Source organism: Oncorhynchus nerka, linkage group LG18, assembly GCF_034236695.1.
Source record: "Oncorhynchus nerka isolate Pitt River linkage group LG18, Oner_Uvic_2.0, whole genome shotgun sequence".
In the NCBI taxonomy this organism is placed as follows: Eukaryota; Metazoa; Chordata; class Actinopteri; order Salmoniformes; family Salmonidae; genus Oncorhynchus; species Oncorhynchus nerka.
The window spans coordinates 18470903-18487201 of NC_088413.1; the positions used below are offsets into that span (position 1 = coordinate 18470903).

The 16299-nt window shown below is 43.2% G+C and overlaps 1 protein-coding gene across 1 annotated transcript; it reads left to right on the top strand.

Annotated features, from left to right (window-relative positions):
* Positions 1-6811: 6811 nt before the first annotated feature.
* LOC135561785 (zinc finger and BTB domain-containing protein 17-like) lies at positions 6812-16035 on the top strand. Its single transcript, XM_065003628.1, has 4 exons — positions 6812-7558; positions 13965-14101; positions 14281-14377; positions 14581-16035. The coding sequence occupies exons 1-4, from the start codon at positions 7279-7281 to the stop codon at positions 15768-15770; spliced, it is 1704 nt and encodes a 567-aa protein (XP_064859700.1). The 5' UTR covers positions 6812-7278; the 3' UTR covers positions 15771-16035.
* Positions 16036-16299: the final 264 nt, after the last annotated feature.

Here is a 16299-nt window from a genome sequence, read left to right on the forward strand (position 1 = left end):
GGGCATTCATGTGCTCGTGGGACGTCGTAAGTCTGCCATGATTGTGTTCAAGTGCATTTAAAGTCTGACCAATTCTTCAACCAATAAGATTTTAGATATCTGGATTGCTAGCTAACATTGCTAAAAATAAAGTTAGCTTGTGACGTGTTGATAGGACGGTTCAGCATGAACAACAAAATAATCAATCAACAATAAGATAGTATAGTCCTGTCAGAGTCAACAGTCTCAGTTCGAAACCTTAGTCCTACCAGAACCTTTGGTTGAGTGTGAGTCCTTAAATGGAAGTCCAAGACCAAATAAATGTTTGTAACCCAAAGGAAGCCCCCCCCAAAAAAAGTAATCCAACGAGATCTAAATTTAAAAGCAATAATCCAACAGAAAAGACACAATGGGCCACATTCCCCTGCACTATGTCTAGATATTTTCACTAGCGCCAGGACAACACCAGTATCGAGATATTTGTTTAGATGACAAAAATAAAAACATGGAGCAGACTTAACCTTTTAGTCCTTTAAAAACCTGCTGTATGTAAAATACTGTGTGCTATAGCTTGGAAAAGAAATACATGGGACTCTGGATGACAACATAGTGATGTTTGTTTAGGACTGTTTTGCTAAAGAACTCCACTTTAGTGTTTTGTTTCCTTATCACGACACTGGTGTCATCCAGGGGCCTGTTGCACAAAAGTAGAATTAAGACATCCGGGATAAATGACTCAGCTGAGCTCAATGAAGCCAAAACATGTGCGTCCAGGCTTAATTGGTTGCACAAAGACCAAACCAGGATGAGCAGACACGGATTCATTAAAGCCAGGTGAAACCAATCCTGGATAGGTGCGCGCTCACGGCTCACTCAAATAGACCCCGCCACAGATCACAGATGAACTGATTTACCATGGCAACTAGAGCCGCGTACTTTTCCCCGTCGGAAGCACAAATCCTCATGGAGGCATACGAGGAGGTAAAAGATATAATTAAGAAGAAAGGCAACACCGCCACAGTGATAAAGCAAAGAGAAAAAGCGTGGCAAAGTATTGCAGACCGCCTGAATGCGTAAGTAGTGCACAATTACACACTCACCGCTCCGCTGAAACATCACAATTACAATTCAAATATTTAATTCACATCTCCAAAAATGCAGTTGTACTGTAATTATGAAACGGTTAAATTTTTAATTGAAATGCACTGCAGATATGAGTGAAATTGTGTAAAGTAACTCCATCACACTGTATAAAGCTATGATACATTTTTTGATATTTTTACTGAAAACAAGACAAAAATACCAAGTAATTTTTTGCAGTGTGTGTGTGTGTGTAGATTAAACATGAACGGGCCAAAACGGACATGGCAGCAGGTCAAAATCAAATACAAGAACATTCTGCAGAATGGTATGGTCCCTGACTAATATTTAACAAAGCACAAGCATATATTGTACCCAGAAGGTGCCTGCTCACACATTGTCTGTACTCTTTCAGACAAGGCACGGGTGGTGGGTCACCAAAGGCTGACCTTACCCCAGCAGAGGACATGGCCATGGAGCTAAATAAAGGCAGGCCCGTCTTAGAGGGGATTAGAGCATAGGTTCCTCCCAAGATGCCACCCGCTTCATTCAAGGTATGTCCTTCCATCTCTACATGGGATACAACCACATTCATATTGAATCAATTTGGACTGTCTGACTTTGGTTTACCTATTGCCTTGCAGTGCCTGGCAGCACTGTGTTCCTGTTAGAGCCACCAGCACAAGCACCAGACGATGCTGATCCAGTGAGTACTCCATCAAAGGCATACTGTAGGCCTGGCATGTCTTGTCTACTAGCTTCAATATGAATCCGATTAAATGTGATAGGGTGAAGGCCCCAGTGCAGCAGCAACAGCACATGATGGAGACGATGATGAGGAGGAGACCATCTCTCTGGATTCCAGAAGGCATGAGGTATCATGTTAAGACTGTGAAAGTACCACTCTACAATGGTGAGGAGTCCTCATCAAAATCAAAAAATCTAATTTCTTTTACAGGACCCAGATGCTATACAGTGGGAAAACCAGCCTGGCAACATAGTGCGTATTAATAAAAGGACACCACATCCTGCCAAATTCCAGCTGCGCTAATTGTATTGTGTTCACAGAGCTCACAAGCTATCAGAAAGTTTTGGCAACCACCTTTGCCAAATTGGCAGACATAGACATTCAGTACAAGAAGAAAAAGATGGAAAATCTTGCACTGGAGAAATAAAATAGGACAATGAAACTTGAAATAAAAAAACAGAGGGAGGTGAGATATGCCTTCAATGTACACTGTATGCTAACTGTAACACAAATGTATTAATCATTATTTTCTTTTCCCCAATCATTATATTTCTTCTTGAGCCATGACCTATGAGCTCATGTGTCCAAGAAGATTATTATGTATACAGAGTAAAGTCAAGTGTGCCTGGGCCAAGTCATCGTTATAAGGCATCGCCCTCTTTTGCCCACCCCCAGCACCAGGTGTGGCCACTAGCCTATATGAAGGCCCAAAATGGTGTGTTCCTTTCTGCTCTGACAATGGCAGTGCGAGATGTGGTGGATGAAGAAGCAAGAGAGCCTTCAGGCGAGAAAGGGTCTTCAGGGACCGGTTGGACCCACTGGCCTTCCCTGATGACCATCTATATGAAAGATACAGGTTTTCTGCAGATGGCATCAGGTATCTATGCAGACTACTGGGTCCCAGGATTAAGCACCGCACTGCACGGAGCCATGCACTGTGTGGAGCAAATGGTTTGTGTTGCGCTTTTTTGCTAGTAGAGCCTTCCTGTTCAGTGGGGGATGCAGAACAGAACAAGGCCACAATTTGCCGCACAATAAGGAGTGTGTGTCTGGCTTCAAAGCATTGCAGATGTCTTCATCTCCTTCCCTGCCACAGAAGATGTGACATCAAAGAGGAGTTCTATAGGATTGCAGGTAAACTGTTAACACATAGTAGGATACTCATTACTTTGTGTGACAGGTTTCCCCAATGTCATTGGTGCAGTGGACTGCACACACATAAGGATAAAAGCCCCCTCAGGTGCCCATGAGGCCGATTTTGTGAATAGGAAATCCTTTCACAGCATTAATGTTCAAACATAACTTTTTGATATTGTCCATTGACGAACACTCTGCATTGCCAGTGATGTGCATTGATTGGTGTAATATTTCATCTTATGATTTCAGATGGTCTGCAATGCTGACTGTGTGATCAGCAATGTTGTGGCAAAATGGCCTGGCTCATCCATGACTCCAGAATCTTTCGGGCCTCTGAAATCTATCATTATCACAAGGTAAGCCACACACTTTATAACCATCATGGCTGTGTCAAGAATATCACTGTGTTTATGAGGTAGTAATGATGAGATTTTGTGTTGACAGGTGATTCTCTGGTGTGTTGCTGGGAGACAGGGGTATGGCTGCCAGCCTTTTCTCCTTTTCACAGACCCCCAGGAAGCACAGCAGGCCTACAACCATGCCCATACCAGGGCCCTGAAATACCTTTGGCCTCTATCGCTTTTTTCACAAATTATAGCCCTGTTAGGGCATGTGATATTACTGTGGCTTGTGCTGGAAACTGAGGAAGGAGATTAGTGCCACCAATGGACTGGGACAAGCAATCTTCCCTGATCATCTGAGGGACCAAAAATTATTTTTTTATCTTTCAATTTTGGTTAAAATCATTGAAATTAATGATCTTATGACAAACGTTTACAATAATAACATTAATTTGTCTGTTAGTTATATGGATTTGTCCTGCATTTATTTTATAACAATGTATATGAGCTTTGAAGTGAAATAACTTATTGGTTTCCATTTGTGACTTCAGTGACTGCTTTGTTTTGACTGACATTAGTTTTTATATTCATATGGAATGATTTGATTAAATAGATCCTGGAATTTATGGTCTGGAGCTTTCTGCAGCTCAGCATGTCTTTGTTTATGAAACCACTGAAGAATAAATCTCCAACTGGTTTACAATTTGACTTGTGTTTTTTTCCCCTCTGTGGCCCTAATATTCTATCATAACTTATAGTCCTGTAAATTATCTAATGATAGCAACATCATCTAAAAATCATTTTTTATCCATCTTTAATGATGCGTTTAAATAATAACAGTGGGTCTAGTTATATGTGATAACAATGTATTAGCAGTGACTATTGGTTTCCATTTGTGGTGAGCCAGGATTAAATAGATCCTGGAAGATATCCAGGCTAGCTCCACAGAATAAATCTCCATGGTAATTTATCCTAGCCCCCTATCCATCTTTTTTGTGAGCCAGGATCACCAAGATATCCTGGCCCCAGGCAGGCCCCAGGCCTCTAATTTTCATCAAAACAGTGGACTGTGATAGGAAAGAGGCCTACAAATCCCTCTTAGCACACAGCAAACAATGCTACCTCTCTCTGCAGTCAATTCAAGATGGCACCTGTGGGGTGGACACGCCTCCCCACCACACCCATATCTGCAACCTTAAAGGCCAACTGCATAATAGGCAATTATATTCCCAACACAGTACATTAACATGGACAAGACTAAGTACATACAGCAACACATTATTTTGATTTATTTTAGGGGCAATGTTTCATTTCACTTTCACATTATGCTTTCTTGGTAAAGCTAGTTATAAGCTTGACATTGACAATATGGTCAAACTACCTACAGTACACTGAACAAAAAATATGAATGCAACATGTACAGTGTTGGTCTTGTGTTTCATGAGCTGAAATAAAAGATCCCAGAAATGTTCCATATGCACAAAAAGCTTACTTTAACATTTGTTTACATCCTTGTTAGTGAGCGCTTCTCCCTTTGCCAAGATAATCCATCCACCTGACAGGTGTGGCATATGAAGAATCTGATTTAACAGCATGATCATTATGCAGGTGCACCACATGCTGGGGACAATAAAAGGCCACTCTAAAATGTGCTGTTTTGTCTCACAACACAATGCCACAGATGTTTCAAGTTTTGAGGGAGCGTACAATTGGCATGCTGACTGCAGGAATGTCCACCAGAGCTGTTGCCTGAGAATTGAATGTTCATTATTCTACCATAAGCCACATCTAACATCGTTTTAGAGAATTTAGCTGTATATCCAAACGACCTCACAACCGAAGACCATGTGTATGGCGTTGTGTGGGCTAGCAGTTTGCTGATGTCAACGTTGTGAACAGAGTGCCCAATAGAGGTGGTGGGGTTATTGTATGGGGAGGCATAAGCTATGGACAACGAACACAATTATTGCATTTTATCAATGGCAATTTGAATGCAAAAACATACCGTGACGAGATCCTGAGGCCCATTGTGAGGCACCTTGTTTTAAAGGTATATGACCAACAGATGCATAGCTGTATTCCAAATCATGTGAAATCCATAGATTAAGGCCAAATTAATGTATTTCAATTGACTGATTTCCTCATATGAAATGGAACTCTGCAACATATTTGAAATTGTTGCATGTTGCGTTTATATTTTTTGTTCAGTATACATTATCCACATTGATACATTTTGTAGATGTCAAACATTTGTTTGTTCTCATCTTTTGGTTGAAAAGATGAAGGGTCAGTGGTGAAACGTGCAACTGGAGTAACAACATCCCCCCCCCCCCACACACTCTTAATTATGACTTAGAGGGTCATTCAAGTGAAACTTCCCAGTCTTTCAAGTAAGTAGCTTAAACCTGCAGAACATAAAAACCATGACGTGAGACGTGAAGTCAGTACACCTAAATTTAAACTTGATTTCAGGCATCTAACTTACCTAATGAATAACAAATGACAAGTAACCAGATTTTTTTTTTTTAACAATTAATCAACTGCTAATTCAAAATCAACTTTTTATTTTCTACACTTTTACTACATCTTTCTGTCATGGCATGATTCTTCCAAACAACAAAAGCTAATGTAAATGTTAATCAGCAAAGGCTTTGATACGTGTAATCAATCAATACATAAAAACATAAAAGTACAAGTCCTACTCAATCCCTGTGAGACTAAATCAAATCAAATGTATTTATATAGCCCTTCATACATCAGCTGATATCTCAAAGTGCTGTACAGAAACCCAGCCTAATACCCCAAACAGCAAGCAATGCATTATTGGGATCCCTGTTTAATGAAAACTAACACAGCTGGGTTTTGTATTCACAGCTAAGAGAGAGGGAGCACTATAGTGGGCACTAATATTTGATATGTTAACACACAGTATATTATATACACATCACATGAGACTAAGCAGTTAGCCTATTAAAATGTGTATCTGACTCCATAAAGATAATGAATATGTACACAAGACTATGGTTGAGTTACAGTAATAGACAATGAAGAAAGGACTGAGAATGGAATTATAAATATACGTGTATTTAATTCATGGATTCAGCTTAAAGCTTAAATTACAAATCAATTCTGACATTAAAAAAACGGTTATTTTGAACGCAGTATTTGCTGCATACTGCAGTTATACTGCACTGTGACTGCAATCTTTTTTCGTAAGGGCACTGCTGCAACATGACCATAAACGTTGCATCTGAAACAGCGCAGTGGATTCTGCACAACATTTCTAACAGGATAACTGATATAACCTAACAGTTATGTCGTCAATTGGATAGAAACCTAGTTTTGGACACCCTATTCCTAGTCCACTCCACTTTGGACCAGGGCCCGCATAGGGCTGAGTGGAGAGCGGGATAAATCGCTTCAGTGTAGATTTCCTGTAAATCATTTACACAATAAATAGCCTACTACGGCACTGATCAGTATTCGAATCGTATAATAATAGCCGAATTAAATTTCGAATCTTATTTACAGTAAACGTACAGATGTTTTGTTCAAAGAAAGGTCGTATTTTCTCTCATCGTTCCAATGTAGATTGTCCTACTACTCGATCCGTAGGTTTGTTTCCGGAAATTCTATTGTTTTTGTGTATGCTTTTTGCGTTGGCTCTAACTAGCTAACTGCCATCTCTCATTATCTCTATTATTTATATTTATTACAATAGCCTAATATACATTAACTGCTGCATCTTATCTCTCGAAATGATAAAAACATGTATTACTAGGACAGTCACTGAGTCAGACAACAACTTCCAATAGTAGCTAGATTTGCTAGCCTGTTAACACAGACAGAAGGGTTTAGTTTCCAGTATATTTGCTGCAAACGTTAGCTTCCTATCATTTTTTTAGACTCGATCGCAGGACTGATTCGCCTGTACAAAGGTAACTAAACGTTACGAATTCGTAACTGTATCTAGTTACACATAGACAGTTTGCTATGATGTCCGAAGCCACCGTATCCTTCCAGTCTCAGCTCTCCGGAGTCATGGAGACGGTATTCAAGGCTGCTATGTACGAGATCACAAGGCTGGTGGACGATAGCTTCGTGAAGGAAGTGTCCCGGAGCCGGGAGCAGGTCGAGTCGCTGAAGAAGCGGCTGCAGTGGTCGGAGAACAGACGCAGGGATAGGGACAGAGAGGGAGGCCGTATCGGGAAGTGTGCGGACTGTGGAAGAGCTAACGAAGCCAAGGAGAGAAGCTCTGGAGCCTCACAAACAGGTATAGAGAGAGACATCTCTCTCCCTCTCTCTTATTTATATATATATATATATATATATATACTGCTCAAAAAAATAAAGGGAACACTTAAACAACACAATGTAACTCCAAGTCAATCACACTTCTGTGAAATCAAACTCCACTTAGGACGCAACACTGATTGACAATACATTTCATATGCTGTTGTGCAAATGGAATAGAAAACAGGTGGAAATTATAGGCATTTAGCAAGACACACCCAATAAAGGAGTGGTTCTGTAGGTGGGGACCACAGACCACTTCTCAGTTCCTATGCTTCCTGGCTGATGTTTTGGTCACTTTTGAATGCTGGCGGTGCTTTCACTCTAGTGGTAGCATGAGACGGAGTCTACAACCCACACAAGTGGCTCAGGTAGTGCAGCTCATCCAGGATGGCACATCAATGTGAGATGTGGCAAGAAGGTTTGCTGTGTCTGTCAGCGTAGTGTCCAGAGCATGGAGGCGCTACCAGGAGACAGGCCAGTACATCAGGAGACGTGGAGGAGGCCGTAGGAGGGCAACAACCCAGCAGCAGGACCGCTACCTGCACCTTTGTGCAAGGAGGAGCAGGAGGAGCACTGCCAGAGCCCTGCAAAATGACCTCCAGCAGGCCACAAATGTGCATGTGTCTGCTCAAACGGTCAGAAACAGACTCCATGAGGGTGGTATGAGGGCCTGACGTCCACAGGTGGGGGTTGTGCTTACAGTTCAACACCGTGCAGGACGTTTGGCATTTGCCAGAGAACACCAAGATTGGCAAATTCGCCACTGGCGCCCTGTGCTCTTCACAGATGAAAGCAGGTTCACACTGAGCACGTGACAGACGTGACAGTCTGGAGACGCCGTGGAGAACGTTCTGCTGCCTGCAACATCCTCCAGCATGACCGGTTTGGCGGTGAGTCAGTCATGGTATGGGGTGGCATTTCTTTGGGGGGGGGGGGGCGCACAGCCCTCCATGTGCTCGCCAGAGGTAGCCTGACTGCCATTAGGTACCGCGATGAGATCCTCAGAACCCTTGTGAGACCATATGCTGGTGTGGTTGGCCCTGGGTTCCTCCTAATGCAAGACAATGCTAGACCTCATGTGGCTGGAGTGTGTCAGCAGTTCCTGCAAGAGCAAGGCATTGATGCTATGGACTGGCCTGCCCGTTCCCCAGACCTGAATCCAATTGAGCACATCATGTCTCGCTCCATCCACCAATGCCACGTTGCACCACAGACTGTCCAGGAGTTGGCGGATGCTTTAGTCCAGGTCTGGGAGGAGATCCCTCAGGAGACCATCTGCCACCTCATCAGGAGCATGCCCAGGCGTTGTAGGGAGGTCATACAGGCACATGGAGGCCACACACACTTTTTGACTTGTTTTAAGGACATTACATCAAAGTTGGATCAGCCTGTAGTGTGGTTTTCCACTTTAATTTTGAGTGTGACTCCAAATCCAGACCTCCATGGGTTGATACATTTGATTTCCATTGATAATTTTTATGTGATTTTGTTGTCAGCACATTCAACTATGTAAAGAAAAAAGTATTTAATAAGATTATTTCATTCATTCAGATCTAGGATGTGATATGTTAGCGTTCCCTTTATTTTTTTGAGCAGTGTATATATATTTATATATATATAATATAAATATATAATATTATATATTATATATATATATGACACACACACACAGTACCAGTCAAAAGTGTGGACCCACCTACTCATTCAAGGGTTTTTTGTTATTTTTACTATTGTCTATAACACATATGGAATCATGTAGTAAGCAAAAAAGTGTTAAATAAATTTAAATATTTTAGATTCTTCAAAGTAGCCATCCTTTGCCTTGATGGCAGCTTTGCACACTCTTGACATTATCTCAACCAGCTTCACCTGGAATGCTTTTCCAACAGTCTTGAAGGAGTTCCCACATGCTGAGCACTTGTTGGCTGCTTTTCCTTCACTCTGTGGTCCAACTCATCCAAAACCATTTCAATTGGGTTGAGGTCGGGTGATCAGCCTGACTAACCGGTGTCTGTATATAGCCTCGCTACTGTATATAGCCTGTCTTTTTACTGTTGTTTTATTTCTTTACTTACCTATTGTTCACCTAACACCTTTTTTGCACTATTGGTTAGAGCCTGTAAGTAAGCATTTCACTGTAAGATCTACTACACCTGTTGTATTCGGCGCACGTGACAAATCAACTTTGATTTGATTGTGGAGGCCAGGTCATCTGATGCAGCACTCAATCACTCTCATTCTAGGTCAAATAGCCCTTATATAACCAGTGTGAAATGGCTAGCTAGTTAGCGGGGTGTGCGTTAATAGCGTTTCAATCAGTGACATCACTCGCTCGGAGACCTTGAAGTAGTTGTTCCCCTTGCTCTGCAAGGGCCCCAGCTTTTGTGGAGCGATGGGTAATGGTGCTTTGTGGGTGACTTATTGATGTGTGCAGAGGGTGTCTGGTTCGAGCCCAGGTAGGGGTGAGGAGAGGGAAGGAAATACATTTTTAACAAGGCACACATGTTAATTGAAATGCACTCCAGTTGACTACCTCAGAAGCTGAGAGAATGCCAAGAGTGTGCAAATCTGTCAAAGGGTGGCCACTTTTTTGGTTACTACATGATTCCATATGTGTTATTTCATAGTTTTGATGTCTTCACTATTATTCTACAATGTAGAAAATAGTACAAATAAAGAAAAACTTTTGACTGGTACTCTTACCTAATCTATCCATCTATCCATACATGCATACATACATACATACATACATACATACATACATACATACATACATACATACAGTCGTGGCCAAAAGTTTTGAGAATGACACAAATATTAATTTTCACAAGGTCTGCTGCCTCAGTTTGTATGATGGCAATTTGCATATACTCCAGAATGTTATGAAGAGTGATCAGATGAATTGCAAAGTCCCTATTTGCCATGAAAATTAACTGAATCACCAAAAAACATTTCCACTGCATTTCAGCCCTGCCACAAAAGGACCAGCTGACATCATGTCAGTGATTCTCTCGTTAACACAGGTGTGAGTGTTGACGAGGATAAGGCTGGAGATCACTCAGTCATGCTGATTGAGTTCGAATAACAGACTGGAAGCTTCAAAGGGAGGGTGGTGCTTGGAATCATTGTTCTTCCTCTGTCAACCATGTTTACCTGCAAGGAAACACGTGCCGTCATCATTGCTTTGCACAAAAAGGGCTTCACAGGCAAGGATATTGCTGCCAGTAAGTTTGCACCTGAATCAACCATTGATCGGATCATCAAGAACTTCAAGGAGAGCGGTTCAATTGTTGTGAAGAAGGCTTCAGGGCTCCGAAGAAACTCCAGCAAGCGCCAGGACCCTCTCCTAAAGTTGATTCAGCTGCGGGATCGGGGCACCACCAGTACAGAGCTTGCTCAGGAATGGCAGCAGTCAGGTGTGAGTGCATCTGCACGCACAGTGAGGCGAAGACTTTTGGAGGATGGCCTGGTGTCAAGAAGGGCAGCAAAGAAGCCACTTCTCTCCAGGAAAAACATCAGGGACAGACTGATATTCTGCAAAAGGTACAGGGATTGGACTGCTGAGGACTGGGGTAAAGTCATTTTCTCTGATGAATCCCCTTTCCGATTGTTTGGGCCATCCGGAATAAAGCTTGTCCGGAGAAGACAAGGTTGAGCGCTACCATCAGACCTGTGTCATGCCAACAGTAAAGCATCCTGAGACCATTCATGTGTGGGGGTTGCTTCTCAGCCAAGGGAGTGGGCTCACTCACAATTTTGTCTAAGAACACAGCCATGAATAAAGAATGGTACCAACACGTCCTCCGAGAGCAACTTCTCCCAACCATCCAGGAACAGTTTGGTGACGAACAATGCCTTTCCCAGCATGATGGAGCACCTTGCCATAAGGCCACTAAGTGGCAGTGTTTTTACAACTAATGCCGGTTTGCCTGAGGCTGATGCCATGCAGGTGTTTGTACACATGCATATACAAACACTCTCATTCAAATACACACATACAAGATCACATACATTCATGTATTAGTGCCAGACATGCACACAAACATATACAGTAGTCATTGCTGTTATGATTTCAGGTGTCCTTGATGTCCTTTTTAAATGTATTATTTTGTTTTATTTGTTTGCTGTTTTCTTCTGTCTTTTCCTTTTTTTTCTCTGTAGTTCATTCTCTTGGTTGTTGGTGTTTTGGGGGGTTCTTGGAGGTGGGGAATGGAATGAATTGTATTTTATTATTATTTTCTTCTGGGGGGGGGGGGGACTGTGGAAGGAGGGAAAAAAAAAGGAAAAAATGTGATAACTAAACATCAATATTTCGGGTCCATGGCCAGGAAACTCCCCAGACCTTAATCCCATTGAGAACTTGTAGTCAATCCTTAAGAGGCGGGTGGACAAACAAAACCCCACAAATTCTGACAAACTCCAAGCATTGATTATGCAAGAATGGGCTGTCATCAGTCAGGATGTGGCCCAGAAGTTAATTGACAGCATGCCAGGGCGGATTGCGGAGGTCTTGAAAAAGAAGGGTCAACACTGCAAATATTGACTCTTTGCATAAACTTCATGTAATTGTCAATAAAAGCCTTTGACACTTATGACATGCTTGTAGTTATACTTCAGTATCTGAAAAAAAATATCTAAAGACACTGAAGCAGCAAACTTTGTGGAAATTAATATTTGTGTCGTTCTCAAAACTTTTGGCCACAACTGTACAGTGCATTCGGAAAGTATTCAGACCCCTTGACTTTTTCCACATTTTGCTATGTTAAAGCCTTATTCTAAAATGTATTAAATACATTTTTTCCTCAACAATCTACACACAATATCCCATAATAACAAAAACAAGTTTCTAGAAATGTTTGCAAATGTATTAAACATAAACAGGAATACCTTATTTACATAAGTATTCTGACCCTTTGCTCTGAGGTTCGAAATTGAGCTCAGGTGCATCCTGTTTCCATTGATCGTCCTTGAGATGTTTCTACAACTTGATTGGAGTCCACCTGTGGTAAATTCAATTGATTGGACATGATTTGGAAAGACACACACCTGTCTATATAAGGTTTCACAGTTGATAGTGCATGTCATAGCAAAAACTAGCCCTGAGGTTGAAAGAATTGTTCATAGAGCTCCGAGACAGGATTGTGTCGAGGCACAGATCTGGGGGAAGGGCACCAAAACATTTCTGCAGCATTGAAGGTCCCCAAGAACACAGTGGCCTCCATCTTAAATGGAAGAAGTTTGGAAGCACCAAGACTCTTCCTAGAGCTGGCCACCTGGCCGCCCGATGGTCACTCTGACAGTTCCTCTGTGGAGATGGTTGTCCTTCTGGAAGGTTCTCCCGTCTCTGCAGCACTCCACCAATCAGGCCTTTATCGTAGAGTGACCAGACGGAAGCCACTCTTCAGTAAAAGGCACATGACAGCCCACTTGGCGTTTGCCAAAAGGCACCTAAAAAAACAAGATTCTTTGGTCTGATGAAACCAAGATTGAACTCTTTGGCCCGGATGCCAAGTGTCACGTTTGGAGGAAACTTGTCACCATCCCTACGGTGAACCATGGTGGTGGCAGGATCATGCTGTGGAGATGTTTTTCAGCAGCAGTGTCTGGGAGACTAGCCAGGTTCGAGGGGAAAGATGAATGGAGCAAAGTACAGAGAGATCCTTGATGAAAACCTGCTCCAGAGCACTCAGTACCTCAGACTGGGGGCGAAGGTTCACCTTCCAACAGGACAACAACCCTAAGCACACAGCCAAGACAATGCAGTTGCTTCGGGACAAGTCTCTGAGTGGCCCAGCCAGAGCTCGGACTTGAACCCGATCGAACATCTCTGGAGAGACCTGAAAATAGCTGTGCTGCGACTCTCCCCTTCACACCAGACAGAGCTTGAGAGGATCTGCAGAGAAGAATGGGGGAAACTCCCCAAATCCAGGTGTACCAAGCTTGTAGCAACATACCTTCAACAAAGTACAGAGTAAAGGGTCTAAATATTTATGTAAATGTGATATCAGTTTATTTTTAATACATTTGCAAACTTTTCTGAAAACCTTGTTTTGCTTTGTCATTGTGAGGTATTGTGTGTAATTGATGAGGGGTAAAAAAACAATTCAGTCCGTTTTGAAATAAGGCTGTAGTGTAACAAATTGTGTGAAAAGTCAAAGGGTCTGAATACTTTCCGAATGCACTGTATATATGGAGGAATCACTCTGAAATGTGGCTGCTGTAATGTGTACCTTCCATACTTTGGTGATCACTGACCAGACAGTTGAGTTGGTGGTAAGATGCTTTATTTCCTCCTCTGCACTGATGCAAGGAGACTCCATTATTCACAATTCAGCTTTCCTTTTAATTGAGATAAATGTTACTCTTTTTTTACCTGTGGCCAGGTGTGGAGAGGGGGCGTGGCCTGAAGCAGGAGAAGGTACTAGGGGAGGAGGGGAGCAGCTGTGGGGGCGTGGCCGGGGAAACAGCCTCGCATGACCTGGAAGAGGCCGATGCCATCAGCCCTAGGAGAACCTCTGAGGTAAGTAGGGGACTGACGAAACACCAGTGTTATAGAACCTTCAGATAAAAATGTACTGTGCAGAACAGATTAGAACTTGTCTTTCAGGGGGAATAGGGGACCATCATGCCAGGTTTATTCATTCACTGCCAGTTTATCCATCGTTTAGTTAGAATCAACTTCTTAATTTCCTTTTGCAGCCCGCAGACGTCGGAGGTCAGAAGCTGGACAGCCTGCTGAAAGAAGAAGCTCTCCAGAACACTGAACTACAGGAGAGATGGGGCGTCTGCCTGGACGGTGAGTTGTTTACAACAAACACAACAGGCCATCTTTATGATGAGAATGAAAAGGAGTAGCTTCTAAGATGTTGTTATTGGTATTATAATAAATCAACTTGAAACTAAGTTCAAATTTAGCATGAGTTATTCTACCAGTTTCTACTATTGCCAATGCCTCTAATGCTAATGCTTCTAATACCTAATGTCTCCTGTGTTCTTCAGGGGCCGACGGTTCAGACGTCTCGGGGCCCAGTAAGAGTTTCAGTGAGCAGGAGCTGCAGCAGTGCCAGGATGACTGGGGGTCTGGTCTAGACCAGGATCCTGAACCATTGGGTCCCGAGGGAGACTCAGTGGACCCCACCGACCCTCTCTACCGCCCCCGCTACAGCATGGAGGAACTGGGGGTCGGCTTTGAAAAGTCTGGTTACGGCAGTAGTGGTAGTGGCGACCATCTTCTAGACATGGAAGGGCTGGATAGGCTTCCTGCTTCTCCGTCTCGTCTGGGGGCGCTGAGCTACGGAGCTGCAGGTCACTACCAGGTGGACCTGGGGGGGTCTGAGGGGGGAGACCATCACCATCGCTCCAACACGCCTGGCCCCCATCGGAGCCAGAGGGAGCAGGTGGGGTCGCCAATGCCATCCCCCCACCCAGAGGTGGGAGACCTGAACTGCCTGTTGATCAACGAGGAGGGGTACCCTGAACACGGTGTTCCGGACTTGGGTAGTAGATCCGGCCACAGGGGGCTAACCTCCATCCACTCTGGAAGCTCAGCCCACAACAACAACACAGAGAGGCTGTATGGTGCTGCTGACGACTTTGGACTCTCTTTAAACCTCAGAGATCGTTCACAAGAGCAGGTAACAGGAGGAGGGGGGAGGCATCATGCCTGCAATCAATGTTCAATGACCTTCCCAGATTCTGGTTCCCTCAAGGCCCACAAGCAGAAACACAAAACTGGGAGATGGTCGAATACAGGGCCAGGGACTCCATACTCCCGCACTCAGTGCGGTAAGACCTTCACCCAGGCCTGCAACATCAAGGTCCAAGCCGAGGGACGCCACCTCTGCAGCCAGTGTGGCAAGGGCTTCACCTCCTTCTCTGACCTGAAGAGGCACACATGCAGCCAGACTGCAGACAAGCCCTACTGCTGCTCTCTCTGCGGGAACAAGTTCAGTCGGCTCTGGAACCTCAAGCTGCACCGACGCATTCACACACAGGAGAAACCCCACCGCTGCACCATGTGTGACAAGAGCTTCACACGGGCGGACATTTTGAAAGTCCACAAGCGCACCCACACCGGGGAGAGACCGTATTGCTGCGCTGTATGTGGACTCCGCTTCAAACAACTGAACCATCTGAAGTCACACCAGCACAAACACAGGCCGGATCTCCTGAGCAGAGTGGTGGTCTAGAAAACTGTTTAATTTGACATTGAGAACAATTTTTGGGGTGATCAATTGCTTTTTAATAAGGACATTGAAAATATGGAAATCCGTGTTAAATAAGAATGTATGCCTTAAATTTAGACTATGAATTGTCTGTCATAATGACCATGTCAACCTAACAAACATTCGAATATATGGCATTCATGTGCTTATGGCATGGTGTAAGTCTGCCATGATTGTGTTCAAGTGCTTTTGATGTCAGACCAATAAAAAGCTTGCTTACCATTGACAATATGGTCAAACTTAATTGTTTTATGTTTTGGGTGAAAGGTCAGTAGTAAAATGTCAACTCCGGGAACAATATTTTGTCAGTTTCCCACTTGCAATTACGACCTGGAGGGTTAAGTCCAGCCCAGATTTTTATATAAAAACACTAAAGTAATAGTTTTATTGAATTGAATTCATTGGGCCCTAATCTATGGATTTCACGACTGGGAAGACATATGCATGTGTTCGTCACAGGGGGAAAAAAAAAAATGGGACTCAGGATCTCGTC

Excerpts from the sequence above, each read along its gene's own strand:
- LOC135561785 (XM_065003628.1), top strand. The coding sequence starts at position 7,279 with ATGATGTCCGAAGCCACCGTATCCTTCCAGTCTCAGCTCTCCGGAGTC. Across the intron at positions 7,559-13,964 it reads CTCTGGAGCCTCACAAACAG|GTGTGGAGAGGGGGCGTGGC; the intron begins GTATAGAGAGAG and ends ACCTGTGGCCAG. Across the intron at positions 14,102-14,280 it reads GCCCTAGGAGAACCTCTGAG|CCCGCAGACGTCGGAGGTCA; the intron begins GTAAGTAGGGGA and ends TTCCTTTTGCAG.